Here is a 16,982-nt window from a genome sequence, read left to right as displayed (position 1 = left end):
CATAATCAAAACTCTGTTGTGGTTTTATTCTTTTTTTTTTGACAAAGATGGAGGTCTGTCTTACTGCTACATGCCCCTTTGCAGTAAAATGATTTTATAAACCAGCAGCATGACTATATACATGCAGATATGAATAGAGAAATATCTTAATTTCTCTTGGCTTAGAATCTCAGGAGACACTGTTGTAAGCTAAAGTTGGTTTTACTTTGATTTTATACTTAATCTTAGCTCCAAAGTATTAATTAAAGAAAAATTAAAGAAAAATGGAAAATAAAGATAGATCCTATTACTTAGGGCTGTTTTCATGTAGGACTGAAATGGACACACACTTGAGACATCAGCTCGAAGTGCAAAGAGAATATGCACAGAGTTGGCTTTCCCAGGTCTAAAAGGAGAGAATAAATTGAACAAATTAAATTTATTCAGAAGGAATACAGGTGCCCAAGTCACATGGACATTGGTAAGTGGTACAAACAGAAGTGAGAAGTGGAACCATTCTCAATGTTAGCACCATAGGATTAGAAGAGAGCTTTTTATGGAAGAAGACAAAAATCTCTCTAAACAGAAAGAGCTTCTGGTCCTTTTTCAGTTAGAAATAATAAGTATCACTTCTACCTCAAAATTTTAGCCACCCTCTCCCAAGATTCTAAGCCAAGAGAAAATAAAATATTTTCCTCCTCATATATACATATACATGGTCATGCTGCTGGTTTATAAGATCGTTTTACTGCAAAGGGGCATGTAGCAGTAAGACAGGCTTCCTGTTTGTCAAAAAAAAAAGAGAATAAAACCAAAACAGAGTTTTGGCTATAATCAAGGAGATCTCCGGCGGGCCCCATGGCTTAGCAGTTAAGTGCGCGCGCTCCGCTGCTGGCGGCCAGGGTTCGGATCCCGGGCACGCACCGACGCACCACTTCTCCGGCCATGCTGAGGCCGTGTCCCACATACAGCAACTAGAAGGATGTGCAGCTATGACATACAACTATCCGCTGGGGCTTTGGAGGGAAAAAAATAAATAAATAAAAATTAAAAAAAAAAAAAAGGAGATCTTTTCTTCTCCCTGATCTGCCAAAGGTGCGAAACTGTTCCTATCAACTGTTCTTTTAATAAGTCTCATCAACTGTGTTCCATTCCCACTGACAGCCCTCAGAATGGACCCCTATCATCGCCCCTGGGTTACATGATAAAAATCCCCATAAACTCGTTAGTCTCCAGGTTCTCAGTGTGCTGTTGAGATGTACTGTGGCTCCAAGTCATTGGCACGGCCAACGAGCCATATAAAACCTAGTCCTTGCTACGTCTCTCCACCTCATTTCACACTACACCCCTTCAGGCATTGCACTCCATCCACCATGGAGAGCTGTTTCTGCCCACTTTGGTGCTTTTGAACACGCTGGCTTCTTCTACCTGGAGTTACCTGCTCTCCATCAAGGAGTCCCCCACTCTTTGCTTGTTTGACTTCTACTCATCTTTCAGGTTCTCTGCTTAAATACCCCTTCATGACAATTGACTCATTAGACTAAGTCACCTCTTTAACGCTCTCACAGCCCATATTTTTCTCTCTTCCTTTAATTGTAATGAAATAATTATTTATGTAATTGTTCGTTTAGTATTTATCTTCCCTACTAGTCTCTAAGTTCCTCAGGGGTAAGGACAAATTACTTCGTTCATTGCTGTGTTCCTAGAACACAGCATATTCCTGACATGCAATAGATGCTCAACAAGTATTTATTGAAAGAATAAATAAATTAGTGGATGAACAAATGCAGATTTGGGCTCATCACAAGGAGCAGGACCACCTTTCACAAATGGAACGAATTGTCTCAGAAGGCAAAAGTTTAAAATCCAGTTATAGAGACAAGACACATTTGGAAACAGTGCAGAATAGAATGGAAATGAAGAAGAAAGCTGGTGGTTAGAAATAAAGGAACAGTTATGGCCTGAAGGTTCGATAAGGTAGGATTAAGAAGTGTTGCAGTGAGGTGCTTAAGCAATAAACCTACAAGAATAGGAGACTGTGATTAAAGAGTGGGATGCTTAATTATGTGATTTTAGAGTTGATACAGTTTTGGGTGATAATGTTGAGGCCATGTCTAGGTTAGAAGGTAGCTTGGGCTGAGTGGAGGAGAATGCTATTGGAGAACTGAGAATCCAGGCTGTGGGATAGGTCGTGTACCTGGATGGTGGAGTCACATGGGATTACAGGGGGTGCTTAAAGGTAGAGGAAGACCAGGAGCTTGGTGCCAAAGTCATCAGTGCCTGAGGGGCTGGTAGGTCACTGCAATGAAGACAGTGAGACGATGGTACATCTCAGCATCATGAGCTTCAAAGAAGTAGGGTTATTTTATTTCTTTTTTTCACTTTTTTTACAAGAGGCTGGAAGAACAAAGATCAGTAAGAGGAACTCATGATAAAGGAGGGCATCACTCTGCCTTCCAACCCTGAGGTGTGTGGAGTGTAAGAGAATAAACATCATCATCTTGAGAGACCTGCAGGGGAAGTGATGTTCTCAGGAGGCCAGGTTGCCATTAAAGCAAGGAGGTAGAAGAAAGTTTTGGAGAGGAATTGGAGGTTGGGGGGGTTTGCTGATTGTGAAGTAGGAATTCTAGAGGATGGCAAGGAAGAATTTGGGAAGAAAAGCAAGGTCGAGTCAGGAGACGGCAACTTGTGTAAACTGTCTAGGAGATGAAAGGTGATTGGAGGGCCTACACTTCAGGTGTAAGAAAGACAGGTAGCCACGGTGGATTTGGTCTTGATAGGTCAGGAAGGTGGATAGACCTAGGCCTAACTCTGGCCTGGTTGTTTTGTGGGACTGTACATTCCTTCTACCCGTGATAAACCCTGGATTTGTCTGTAGTTTTTGTTTGTTTGTTTGTTTGTTTTGGATTCATGTTACTTTTATTCCTAGGAAATAGAAACAGTGTGGGCCTGAGGCTCCCAGGTGCATCCTGGAGATTCTATGCATCGTGCACACAGTTTTAGGTATTAACTGATAAACAGTGCCATTGAACATGAAATTAATATGTCCCACTCTGACGAAATGCCAATCAGTGTGATTTAAGACTGAGCTGCATCTGTCAGCTGTTCACTATGGCCTGGATGTCTGTAGTTTTTAAAGAAAAACAGAAATGTCCAGCAAACTAATAGAATAACAAAGACATCTGGCAAAATAATGACTAAAAAAACAAAAACACTAAAGTCTACTCTTAAATAAAAAGGACATTTATAGCTTATGACCAAAGAGAGGTTTGTTTATTCACTTATCCATCCATTTGTTTAACTGACATTTATTGAATGCTGGACCTTCTGCTTCTGGAAATATAGAGAATTAATATTCTGAAAACCTCTACCACTATAATATTTTAAATTGCTAGGGGAATTACAATAGCATGCTGTAAATGAATAGCTGAGCTTACAAAACAGAAAGGAAATCTCAGGACAAAGCTGGTTAGGGAGCAGGGGCCTGCTCAAGGAACACTTTGTAAGCTAATGTAAGGACTTTAGATTTTACTCTGAGTGGGATGAGAAGCCATTGGAGGGTTTTGAGCAGAGGAGTGAGGTGGTCTGACTTGTGTTCTTTTGTGCTTGTTGCCTTCTCCCTTCTCCCACTCTCACCTGCCAGCCCTTCTCACCTTCCGTGCTCAGTGTCCCAGGAGGCTGAACCCTGTAGGCCGCACCATCCAGTCACTGGTGGGCTGGTTTTCAATTAGTTAGGCTAATAAGAGGCTCCTAAAGGAAATCAGATACTGAGAAGAGAGAATCGTCGGGGTATTTCTTGCCCACTCTTTCCCCATATCCCTCCTCTACCACAGCTCCCGGTGGGTGACTTCTCCTCTAGGGTCACAGTTCTCATTGGGTTCTGGTAACACTACTTCCTCCCCTTGAATCCTCAGTCCCAAGGATACAGCAGCTTCCTGCCGTTGCCAGTCTCTGGATGCCTCATTTTCTCCTGTTTTTTCTCTTAACCTTGTTGTTAATCTGTTGTAAGTGGCCCCTCCATTAAAGGCTCTTCAGTGGGCGAAGAATTCACCCATTTGTGGTAAATTCTGTCTCTGGCTGGGCCCCTGAATGACACACATCTTAACAGAATCACTTAAGTTGTTTTGTTGAAAACATGCCTTAAGAGGAAAAGGGTAGAAGTATGGAGTCTTAATGGGATGCCTTTGCAATAATATCAGTGAGAGATGATGGTGGCTGTGATGCCTAATAGAATGGAAATGATTGAATGCTGAAAATATTTTGCTAATATATTGGATATGAGTTGTGAGACGAAGAGAGGAGTCTCAGTTAACTCCAAAGTCTTTGGCTTAAGTAACAGCAAGGATGGAATTATAATTTACTGAGATGGGAAAGGCTGTGGAAGAGTTCTCCAGGTTTGGAGGAGAAATCCAGAAGTTCAGTTTGGTACGTGTAAAATTTGAGAGGCTTGTTAAACAACTAAATGGAGATATTGGGTAGAAATTTGGTCGGGAACTGGGAACATTCCCAGGGCTGGGGAATGGTCCTGGCTGAAAATATAAATTTGGGAGTCATCAGCATTTTAGTGGTAATCAGAGTTAAGAGACTGGATTGGATCATCAGATCAGTGAGGGTAGATAAGAAGAGAAAAGCAGTGAACACTGAAGCACTCCATAGGTTTGGTGGTTGGAGAGATGAAGGAGAATCAACAATTGAAACAGAGAAGGAATAGTCAGTGAAGTAGGAGGAAAACCAGGAGCTGATTGGTCAAACAAGATGAGATGGAGGATTGGTTGTTGGCTTTAGTGAAGTGGAGGACCTTGGCGAGAGTAGTCTCAGGGAATCAGTGTGGTTGAAAGCCTGACTGGACAAGAGTCAAGAGAGAATTGAAGGTGAGGACTTAGAAATACAAATCTAGACATTTCTTTTGGGCATAGTAGGAACATTGGAACTTCATGGATCTCCTTGGCTCCAGGTTTGTTCCCACTTCAACACGTCTTCCAAGCTCCTTCCAGAAAAAGTGCAGCTTAATAATCAAGAGCCCAGGCTTCAGAACTGACTGACCTAGGTTCAAAATCCCAAATAAGTCTCTTACTAGCTATGTGGCTAACACAGCGTTCTTAACCTCTCTGAGACTTTTTAAACAGGGATATTAATAGTACTTATTGGGGAGTAGTACTATTTAATCTTTATAAAGATTAAATGAGGTAATAGATATGGAATGTTGAGCTCTATAGCTATTATTGTTGTTATTGTTATCTTTTAAAAAACGCAAATCTGATTATGTCAGGGCCTCTTCCGTTCCATTGCCCTCCATCGTACAGGTCCTAATTTCATATGCAGTCTATCTCCTTCATATTTCACACTCCAGAAATATAAAGATATTTGTAGTTCCCACAAACTCTCTAGCACAAAAAGGTAGAGTGCTTTGCTCTCTTCAGGGCTTAACTTTAGGAGATTCCATTAACAAGGACCTCCACTAGGGGGTGAGCAAGGAAAGAGGGAGGAGAGGAACTGAAATCAATCAACTCTGTCTAGCTCCCCTGAAGTTTAACAGATGTCATAAATTTGTCTGAAATACTGTTTTGATTGCCTGGTGTTTGCAATTATCAGGGGCCCTCTACCATGGCTAGCCAAGGGTTGGCCTAGTATTTATAAAACAAGAAAGGAGAGAGACAGAGAGAGAGAGAGAGAGAGAGAGAGAGGAGGAGAAGGAGAGGGAGGAGGAGGAGCAAAGGAGGATAGCAGAATGGAAGGAAGGACAGAAAGAGGACTAGAGGCAAGGGGGGAAGGAAGGGAGATTCAAGCAACAATACTCTTGGACAGTGCTCTTTTTTTCTCAGAGGAGGTGACAGAGGTCAGATTAGGAGAGGGTGCGGAAAGACGAGCAAGGAGAGGTGGGGGAAGAAAGGGGAGGGAGAGAGGGAGGAGGAGGATGTGAGTATGAGTTTGAGAAATGAAAGAAGCAAGCCTTTCTGGCGACACCCAGTGCGGTGTCCCTGCAGCACAGCAGTGCAGTCTTGGACAAGGACCTGGAGAACCCCGGGGCTGAGCTGAGAGGCCGAAGCTACAGAAGAGCTAGAGAAGGACTGAGCAAAGCCATGGTGAGCTTTTCAGCCCAAAAGATTTCCTGATGCTCGGATAGAACCTCTTCTTGGGATTGCAGAGGCAGGTGGCACAGGACAAGAAGCAACGCATTTTATTTCTGGTTTTAAAAAAGGCAAGAACTAAAAATGCTGAATCTAAAAAAGTGCTCTTAGAATCTCTCCTCTCAGATGTGCTGATTTCTTCTCCTTGACTTGTCTCTGGTGAGATTCTTGAAGAAGAATTAGTGCTTGTTGAAATTAGTGCTTTTGCAACTAAATCCTGGGGCTACCTGAGAAGTGATATCACTTCAGAAAATATGGCTTTAAAGGTGTGCAGAAAACTGTGGTCTTGTCATTTGAGTTGCTCAAAATGTATTTCTTTTTAGTTGGAAAAAAAAATGAACTGCTTTTCTTTACTGGTGTCTGTTTGGCTATCTAATTCTTTTAGCTATTGGAAGCATTGACTGGTCATAATCAAGTGTGAGACATCAATAATAATTAATGTCTAGACATCAATAGCTTATTGAGTCTAGACATTAAGTCTAGACATCAATAGTTTATTGAGCACCAAAGAACACTTTAAAGTAATATATACTAGATATCAAATAGTTTCATCTAAAGACTCAACAGAAAAGTAGGTACAAAAAAATTACTGAAATTAGAACAAGACCAATAGCAACTTGAGGCTAAGACATGAAAAAAAACAACAACTATGCATCAATTTTGAGGCAAATTTAATCCTACTCTTTCACCCATGTCTGAGAAATCTATTAGCTTGGACAGGGTTAATAAGCACATGTATTTTGTTTTGAACTTTAAGAAAGGTGTCTTCTCAAGGTGCTGTAAACTTGTGATTTAAGAGTATGAAGCTAAGCAAAATTTTGTATTTTATTTGCAGGTATTTCCACTGAAATGTCAGAGCACTCAGATGGGCTTATGGAATGTCTTCAAGTTGTGGGTCTGGACAGTGCTCTGTTGTGGTACGTTATGATATTTGTACATTGCTACGACTTTTTTTATTTACGTTCCTTTTTCTTACATATCCACTGGGTGCACATAGTTGCAGGGAAAACGATTAAGTAAATAGCTGTTAATTCCACCCTTTCTGAGAACATCTCTCTTCTTCCTCTCACCGTTAGTTCTTCCCCAGAAACCTCCTAAACCTGCCACACCCTTTGCCTCAGTGTCCAAATCCTGATGATCCCACAAAGATCTTACTTATGAAGAAATAAAGTCAATTAAGAAATATCTAATAGGAAATTTACAGTCTGTACCACATATTTAGCACTGCACTTTCTACTTTTTATCAATAGTTTAGTGCACATCAACGTCATTGCTATGATTAAAGTGTGAGCTCTCTAAGGGCAGGCCCTTTGTATATTTTTTGATCCTTGTCCCACTGACTTGACAGGTTTTATGTCTGATTCTTGAACACTTTGTAAATTGTTCTTTTTTTAATCCAGAGTTAAATATATAAGGCTTGGTGTATTGAGGCTTTCCTGGAAGCAGCTCTTCTTATGGTAAAATGTTATCTTTTTGATATGAAAGAGATTACTTAAAAAGTATGTCATTATTCCTGTCCTTATTTTGCTTCTCCCTTAGAAACATAAATGTTAGCCTTCAGGAAATTACCCCGGGATAAAAAAGTGGACAGTAAATTTTAGAATTATATGAAATTGTACTTAAATTAGTTTTTTTTTTTTTTTTTTTGGTGAGGAAGGTCAGGCCTGAGCTAACATCTGTGCTAATCCTCCTCTTTTTGCTGAGGAAGACCGGCTCTGAGCTAACATCTATTGCCAATCCTCCTCCTTTTTGTTTTTCCCCAAAACCCCAGTAGATAGTTGTATGTCATAGTTGCACATCCTTCTCGTTGCTGTATGTGGGACACGGCCTCAGCATGGCCAGAGAAGCGGTGCGTCGGTGCGCGCCCGGGATCCGAACCCAGGCCGCCAGTAGCGGAGCGCACGCGCTTAACCGCTAAGCCACGGGGCCGGCCCTTAAATTAGTTTTAAATGATTGACAGCCACTAAGAAAAAGAAATATGAATTTCTAAAATATGTTGGTTAAATTTCACTTGAAAGAATTTTGATAAAAAATTATTTTATGAAAATAAATCTAGAAAGCCACCAAATTTGTCTAAAATAGAGCTATGAGCAAAAGTAGTCTGTATTATGGCAAAAAGTGATTAGGACCAGAAGGTCTAGGTTCTACTTCAATCTGCAAATGACTCATTCTGTGACCCCAAGAAGGTAAGTCACACTCGTGCTCTCAGCTTCCTCATCTCTAAGTGGCAGGTTCAGCCCGGATTAGTTCTAGGTTCTTTTCAGCTCTTAACTGTGAGTCTACGTAATTCATGCTGATGTCTTTCAGATTTCTTCACGCATCATGGAACCAACTGCTGGACTTACCATTATTCTGAAAACACCATGAACTGGTTAAACGCTAGAAAGTTCTGCCAAAATAATTATACAGATTTAGTTGCCATACAAAACAAGGCGGAAATTGAGTACCTGAACAAGACGCTTCCCTTCAGTCGTACTTATTACTGGATAGGAATCCGGAAGGTAGGAGGGATATGGACTTGGGTGGGAACCAACAAGTCTCTCACTGAAGAAGCGGAGAACTGGGGAGATGGGGAGCCCAACAACAGGAAGACTAAAGAGGACTGCGTGGAGATCTACATCAAGAGAATCAAAGATGCAGGGAAATGGAATGATGACGCCTGCCACAAAAGAAAGACAGCCCTCTGTTACACAGGTGGGGAGTGACCACATGGCCACACTGCTCAGGAAGGGTTAGAGTGAAGACAGTAATTGGACGAATCCCATGGAAATGCTGGGGGAAGAGAGCAGTTGCTAGTACATTCTAAAATAAGTCCAATCTTTTACATAAGCTTGAATCATGTCACTTCCGAGCATTTTTAGTGTGTGTGGCTGGTCCTCACACCCAAAAACTATACGCCTAAATCAATTTACATCAAGATGATAAGCACATGTGGGAGGTAAGGAGGAGGAACTACACAATCAGTCTCCCTGATAATAAGGCGGGGAAGTGGAAGCAGAGAGATGGGCCCGGCCAAGAGCTTGGGCTCCATCACCTCAGTTTCCTCATTGTAACTAGGGGGCTTGGTGCTACATGTTTCCTTCTTGTCCTCATCTTATATAATTCTATATAATGAAACATTATGGTGTTTCATTATCTGTGGTGTATAAAAATTTCTGTAAAAACTATTAGAACAGTTCCAAAACACTCAATATTTTTCCAAGTCATATTTTAACAGAAAAACATAGTTAATTTGATGTCTGGTAAATTGGACTCTACTAATTTAGCAAGTTTGGACTTTTTTAATCTTTCCGTAGTATTTCCTATAAAGGAAGAGATTGCCAAGCATACTGCAGAAATGATTGGGGTCAGGTCAGGTCATCATTTAACATACTTATTACATTAAGAACAAAGTAATTTCAAGAGTTTCCAATGTATGTCACTAGGCTTCCCCAAAATATTGTAGAGTATTAGCATTAGTAAATTCATTCTAAAAACAAATGTCTATGGCTATATGGCCAGTTTATTACATAAATAAAAATTTTAGCATATGGTTTTTATGCAAAAAAGTCTATGAGGTACAAATAAACCTTTCCTGTTTATTAAAATAGTCTCAGCTAAAAATTTATCTATGTCTAAGGAAATGACTATGAGTAATAAAAAGTAATCACAACAAAATAATTTATTTCTGACCCTCGTAAAGCTTCTTGTAAGCCCTGGTCATGCAGCGGCCATGGAGAATGTGTGGAGACCATCAACAATAACACCTGCAACTGTGATGCAGGGTACTATGGGCCCCAGTGTCAGTTCGGTAAGCTCCTTTCCTTTCCCTGTTTCTTCCTATGTAAAGTATAGGGTTTATTGTAGATTATGGAAGTTGGTTGGGACAAAATGATATTAGCTGTTCTGAGAAATGAGAAGTTTATGAGAAGCATAATGAGAAGCATAGCAGAGGGCTATGCTTGCACAATGTTGTTACCCTTTCGTAAAGATTTCATAAGTCAGCATGAAGTTTCAATTCACTTCTCAACAAGTCTTCTTGAGTGCCACAAAGAATAACGCACTGTAATAAAAGCTGTAAGGATTACAAAAATGAATCAGGCATGGTAGATGCCCCCTCTTAAGAAACTCATAATCTGGTGAGCTTGTTGGATTCATTAGAACTCTAAAGTCTGGAAGAAACTATACCATTTATTGTTAGGGGGGTGAGTTATGCAGAAGGTAATCTTGCTTTTTATGTGATCTTCAAAGTCATGACAGGGCAAGGCCAAAAACAAAAGTTCACATAATACTACACAGTATATGTCAGAGACATATGGTAGTAAATACAACACATTTATTTGGGCTGGATATTTCAGGAGATACAAAGATAAATCTAGCATAGATTCTGCCCTTGAAGGATTTACAACGAACTAGCGGAAATTATATGTGCTTATAAATTAATCTGATAGAAAGCAAGATAAGCTGGGGTGAGCCTGTGGAGACTGGAAACTGCCTAATGAAGGAATCTGGCCTTTTTTTTTTGACAATGGGAGGCCACATAATATCTTAACACTTGCATTTAGGGCAATTATCCTGGAAGCAGTGCATAAGATGGATTGGAGAGCAAAAAGAGAAGAAGAATCATTAGGAATCTCTTGAAATCACTCAGAGCCATGGTGGTAGGAACAGAAAGGAAAGAATACATAGATTCAAAGACAAGGAGTCTTTGACTCAGTCAAGTCACTACTGAAGGAAACATCAAATCCTTTGATTAATAGTGTCTGAGTTTCAAAATTATGTTTTCAGTATCTGCTGCATAAAATAGAATATTATGAAAAGAAAAAAAAAGCAAAGTTTGTAATGAACAGATAAAGAATTAAAGCCAAAATAAATTTAAATGTCAACCAACTGGAAGAGACCTAACTCATTTCATTCGATTCCTGAGCCATGTCTCCTCCCCAAAACTTTACCCTCGCTCCATTCCTAAACCTTATTTTTTAAATTCTGTTAATTTGGCATGCTCATTTCACTCCATTGTGAACATTGGACTCTTTTTGTCTTGGCTTCCATCATATCACTCTTCCCTGGTTTTCTTTTTACCTGTGATTCTTTCTTTTCTACCTGTGGTCACTTCTCCTTGGGTTTCTTCATGGGCACTTACCCAGGCCCATACATTATTGTTATTTCTCATCTTCTATCTGCTGTCCATTGCTCTTTTGATCTTACATGCCCCCTCTGGTCAAACGTACCAATTTTCGTGGATTCACAAATCCATGTGAGCTTTGGACCGACAAATCTGTTTCCAGCCCTGAACTCCAAATATGCTAAGCATCTCCTTTGGGATGCCCAAAAGACTGTAAAATCAATTGTCTCCAGCCAACATTCCTTTTTTCATTCCTCATCCCAGTATGTGGTATCACCACTTATATGGGTACTCTGGTATGAAACTCGCTCACTTCCCCCTACATTTATGCAAAGTAACAGACTATTCATTTTTGTAACTTACTATTTCTCCAATTTGTCTCCTACTTGTCAACTCTACTACTATTGCCCTCATTATCTTCCTCCCAGATTATTGTACTGGTGTCTTAGCTGAGCTCCACCACTTTAAACTAGCTCCCCTCAAGTATATTATTCATACTACAGGCAGGCTGATCAATTAAAAACTGTCAAACAAACATCACACCCCTTTATTTCTACCTATCATTTGTCCTCCAGGATGAAATTTAAACTCTTCAAGACCTAGAGTAATGCTTGACATAGAGTAGGTACTCATTGAATCAATGAAAAAAAGATAAGAGCTTTTTGTCTTAGCTCCTATCTTTCTCCCTAATGTCATCTCACATCATCTCCTGCTTCCTCTTCCCTTCTAGTAACAGTTAATGCTTGTAGTTCTCCACTTACCATCTGTGCTTTGTATCTCATTGACTTGCTCATGGCTTTCTCTCTTAGTTTGCACATGGCTATCACACCCATTCATTTTTAAGACAAAGTTCAGGGACTATTTCTTTCAGGAAGCTTTTTTTGGACCCTAAGACATGCTAAGTTTCCCTATTCTAGTTCCAATAGCTCCACATATTTCTTTCTTATTTATCCCACGTTCACTGAAGTCATCTATTTACTTGTCTGTATCTTCTGGTAGACTGACAGCAACTTGAGATCAGGAAGTATCTTATTTATTATTGCATCTGTAAGATTGGGACTGTGCCTGGAATATATTAGGCAATTGCCTGTGGGTATGAATTGAATTAGACAACATAATTTACTGTAATTTGAACTTGTATATGGAAAATATGAAAACTTCTTTAATTCCTTGAGTCCATTCTTCACTGAAATCCCAAGAGCAAGGTCACAATGATGGCTCAAATTTGGTAAGGAATAAGGAACAGCAGTTACAATATTTGCCCAAATGGCATGGCAGGGCCTAAAATGTGAAGACTGATTTCCAAGTTTTAATTTTATCTACTACACCACCAATTAGAACAGGGAAATAGATACAGATTTTGGAGAGGGTTGCCAAAATCGGAAGAACTAAAGTTCTGGAACTGGGCCAGACAGAGTAAAGACAGAATTGAGGCCAAGATGCTTCCCAAAGCTTTTATGTTCTCCCCTGGTAAAGAAGACTAATTATGGACACACACTGTCTCTCAGACCTCCTACTCACAACACCCTAGTATACTCAGTGGTACCGATGTAACAGTTATTTCTAAACTGAGCCGGTCATTCCCACTTAAACCTACCCAGATTTAAAAATTCTCTCCCCAGATAACACCAAAGATCATAAGAAGACTAGCTAATGTTTAATTAGGACTTCCTATAAGCTAGGCTCTGTTCTAAGTCCTTGACTTGCATTTAATCATTTAATTCCACACTAACTCTACAAAGTGAATAGAATTATCATTTTTCATCTTTTAGAGATGAAAAAACTGAAGCTGGAGGGGTTAAGTCACCTTGCTTAAAGGCACTTGCTTATCAAGCGGCAGAGCTAGGATTCTACCCAAGTCAGCAGATCCTCTTAACACTACCCAATGCTGTTTCTTTTCTTCTTGAAGTGATTCAGTGTGAGCCATTGGAGGCCCCAGAGCTGGGTACCATGGATTGTATTCATCCTTTGGGAGACTTCAGCTTCAGCACACAGTGTGTCTTCAATTGCTCTGAGGGAACAGACATAATTGGGATTAAAGAAACCACTTGTGGACCATCCGGAAAATGGTCATCTTTAGAACCAACCTGTCAAGGTGAGTAACTGTTCCAACTAGAGGCTTTGTCATGGCAGTCCTAGGTTTACAAAGGGAAAATGCAGCAGTGTCTCGCTAAGAAGTCTGTATCCTCTTTTGGAGCATAATTTAACCTAACTTAGATTATACTGTGATGCTTTTCAAAGGGGTTATTGTTACTAAAATTAAAAAGAAAAACCACAAACAAAAAATAACAACCAAATACCTCTGAAGCCATCTTACAGTATATACATATTTTTAGCAAAAGAGTGTGGTTATACAGTATTTTGTATTTTATTTTATTTTTATTAATGCCATGGCATAAATAATCAATCCTGCTGAACCTCAGGTAAATTTTGGCTGTTCTCTTCTCTCAATAACACCTATTTTATGTGGTATCCTACTTAACACCAACCAATTCCCTTCGTGGGGGGTAGAGGTCTTTTTTGATTATTTGGTTTATTTGTTTATTTGGTTTGGCTTTGTTTTATTTGTTTTCGTACCCCATGAAATATCCAGCCAAAATAAATGTGTTGTATTTACAACTGTATATCTCTGACATATACTGTGTAGTATTATGTGAACTTTTGTTTTTGGCCTTGCCCTGTCATGACTTGGAAGATTACATAAAAAGCAAGATTACCTTCTGTGTAACACCCTCCTAACAATATATGGTACAGTTTCTTCCAGACTTTAGAGTTCTAATGAATCCAACAAGCTCACCAGATTATGAGTTTCTTAAGAGGGGAGATCTACCATGCCTGATTCATTTTTGTAATCCTTACCGCTTTTATCACAGTGCTGTATTCTTTGTGGCACTCAAGAAGACATGTTGAGAAGTGAATTAATTAATTATTCTTGAAACATTTTTTATTTTTCCTCTCTAAGAACTCTCAGAAGAGTAACAACTGCTGTGAAAAAGTAAAACACAATCTCTTGACCTTTCTTTTCATTTGAAATATGGTGGTTTTTTTTCTTTTTAACTGTCAAGAGATTATCTCTATGCAAAAGAAAACTGGTGGCATCTGAACTTGTGAAGTTTTGGTACTATGGGCCCCATGTCAGTTTGGTAAAGCCCTTTTCCTTTCCTTGTTTCTTCCTATGTAAAGTATAATTGTAGATTATGGAAGTTGGTTGGGACAAAATGATACTAGCTATTCTGAGAAATGAGAAGTTTTGATCAGAAGGCTATGCTTGCACAATGTTGTTACCTTTCTGTAAAGATTTCATAAGTCAGCATGAAGTTTCAATTCACTTCTCAACAAGTCTTCTTGAGTGCCACAAAGAATACAGCACTGTGATAAAAGCTGTAAGGATTACAAAAATGAATCAGGCATGGTAGATGCCCCCTCTTAAGAAACTCATAATCTGGTGAGCTTGTTGGATTCATTAGAACTCTAAAGTCTGGAAGAAACTATACCATATATTGTTAGGAGGGTGTTACACACAAGGTAATCTTGCTTTTTATGTGATCTTCAAAGTCATGACAGGGCAAGGCCAAAAACAAAAGTTGACATAATACTACACAGTATATGTCAGAGACATATAGTAGTAAATACAACACATTTATTTGGGCTGGATATTTCAGGGGATACAAAGACAAATCTAGTATAGATTCTGCCCTTGAAGGATTTACAATTAACTAGTGGAAATTATATATTCTTATAAATTAATCTGATAGAAAGCAAGATAAGCTGGGGTGAGCCTGTGGAGACTGGAAACTGCCTAATGAAGGAATCTGGCCTTTTTTTTTTGACAATGGGAGGCCACATAATATCTTAACACTTGCATTTAGGGCAATTATCCTGGAAGCAGTGCATAAGATGGATTGGAGAGCAAAAAGAGAAGAAGAATCATTAGGAATCTCTTGAAATCACTCAGAGCCATGGTGGTAGGAACAGAAAGGAAAGAATACATAGATTCAAAGACAAGGAGTCTTTGACTCAGTCAAGTCACTACTGAAGGAAACATCAAATCCTTTGATTAATAGTGTCTGAGTTTCAAAATTATGTTTTCAGTATCTGCTGCATAAAATAGAATATTATGAAAAGAAAAAAAAAGCAAAGTTTGTAATGAACAGATAAAGAATTAAAGCCAAAATAAATTTAAATGTCAACCAACTGGAAGAAACCTAACTCATTTCATTCAATTCCTGAGCCATGTCTCCTCCCCAATACTTTACCCTCACTCCATTCCTAAACCTTACTTTTTTTTTTTTTAAAGATTTTATTTATTTATTTATTTTTCCCCCAAAGCCCCAGTAGATAGTTGTATGTCATAGTTGCACATCCTTCTAGTTGCTGTATGTGGGACTCGGCCTCAGCATGGCTGGAGAAGCGGTGCGTCGGTGCGCGCCCGGGATCCGAACCTGGGCCGCCAGCAGCGGAGCACGCGCACTTAACCGCTAAGCCATGGGGCCGGCCCATAAACCTTACTTTTTAAATTCTGTTAATTTGGCATGCTCATTTCACTCCATTGTGAACATTGGACTCTTTTTGTCTTGGCTTCCATCATATCACTCTTCCCTGGTTTTCTTTTTACCTGTGGTTCTTTCTTTTCTACCTGTGGTCACTTCTCCTTGGGTTTCTTCATGGGCACTTACCCAGGCCCATACATTATTGTTATTTCTCATCTTCTATCTGCTGTCCATTGCTCTTCTGATCTTACATGCTCCCTCTGATCAAACGTACCAATTTTTGTGAATTCACAAATCTATGTGAGCTTTGGACCGACAAATCTGTTTCCAGCCCTGAACTCCAAATATGCTAAGCATCTCCTTTGGGATGCCCAAAAGACTGTAAAATCAATTGTCTCCAGCCAACATTCCTTTTTTTATTCCTCATCTCAGTATGTGGTATCACCACTTATATGGGTACTCTGGTATGAAACTCGCTCACTTCCCCCTACATTTATGCAAAGTAACAGACTATTCATTTTTGTAACTTACTATTTCTCCAATTTGTCTCCTACTTGTCAGTTCTACTACCATTGCCCTCATTATCTTCCTCCCAGATTATTGTACTGGTGTCTTAGCTGAGCTCCACCACTTTAAATTAGCTCCCCTCAAGCATATTATTCATGCTACAGGCAGGCTGATCAATTTAAAACTGTCAAACAAACATCACACCCCTTTATTTCTACCTATCATTTGTCCTCCAGGATGAAATTTAAACTCTTCAAGACCTAGAGTAATGCTTGACATAGAGTAGGTACTCATTGAATCAATGAAAAAAAGATAAGAGCTTTTTGTCTTAGCTCCTTTCTTTCTCCCTAATGTCATCTCACATCATCTCCTGCTTCCTCTTCCCTTCTAGTAACAGTTAATGCTTGTAGTTCTCCACTTACCATCTGTGCTTTGTATCTCATTGACTTGCTCATGGCTTTCTCTCTTAGTTTGCACATGGCTATCACACCCATTCATTTTTAAGATGTTATTCAGGGACTATTTCCTTTAGGAAGCTTTTTTTGGACCCCAAGACATGCTAAGTGTCCCTATTCTGTGTTCCAATAGCTCCACATATTTCTTTATTATTTATTCCATGTTCATTGAAGTCATTTATTTACTTGTCTGTATCTTCTGGTAGACTGACAGCAACTTGAGATCAGGAAGTATCTTATTTATTATTGCATCTGTAAGATTGGGACTGTGCCTGGAATATATTAGGCAATTGCCTGTGGGTATGAATTGAATTAGACA

General features: G+C 39.4%; 1 protein-coding gene across 1 annotated transcript in view; it reads left to right on the top strand.

Annotated features, from left to right (window-relative positions):
• Positions 1-5,885: 5,885 nt before the first annotated feature.
• Positions 5,886-16,982, top strand: part of SELL (selectin L) — a 30,945-nt gene continuing 19,848 nt past the window's right edge. The window contains exons 1-5 of the mRNA XM_087437811.1: positions 5,886-6,062; positions 6,943-7,024; positions 8,415-8,801; positions 9,790-9,897; positions 13,121-13,306. Coding sequence (XP_087293937.1) covers positions 6,060-6,062; positions 6,943-7,024; positions 8,415-8,801; positions 9,790-9,897; positions 13,121-13,306 — 766 coding nt within the window. The 5' untranslated portion in view covers positions 5,886-6,059. The remainder of the gene's footprint in view (positions 6,063-6,942; positions 7,025-8,414; positions 8,802-9,789; positions 9,898-13,120; positions 13,307-16,982) is intronic.

The sequence above is a fragment of the Ceratotherium simum genome, chromosome 2 (assembly GCF_057802395.1).
Source record: "Ceratotherium simum simum isolate JZ-2026a chromosome 2, ASM5780239v1, whole genome shotgun sequence".
Classification (NCBI taxonomy): domain Eukaryota; kingdom Metazoa; phylum Chordata; class Mammalia; order Perissodactyla; family Rhinocerotidae; genus Ceratotherium; species Ceratotherium simum.
This window is presented reverse-complemented; position numbering and strand designations above follow the sequence as displayed.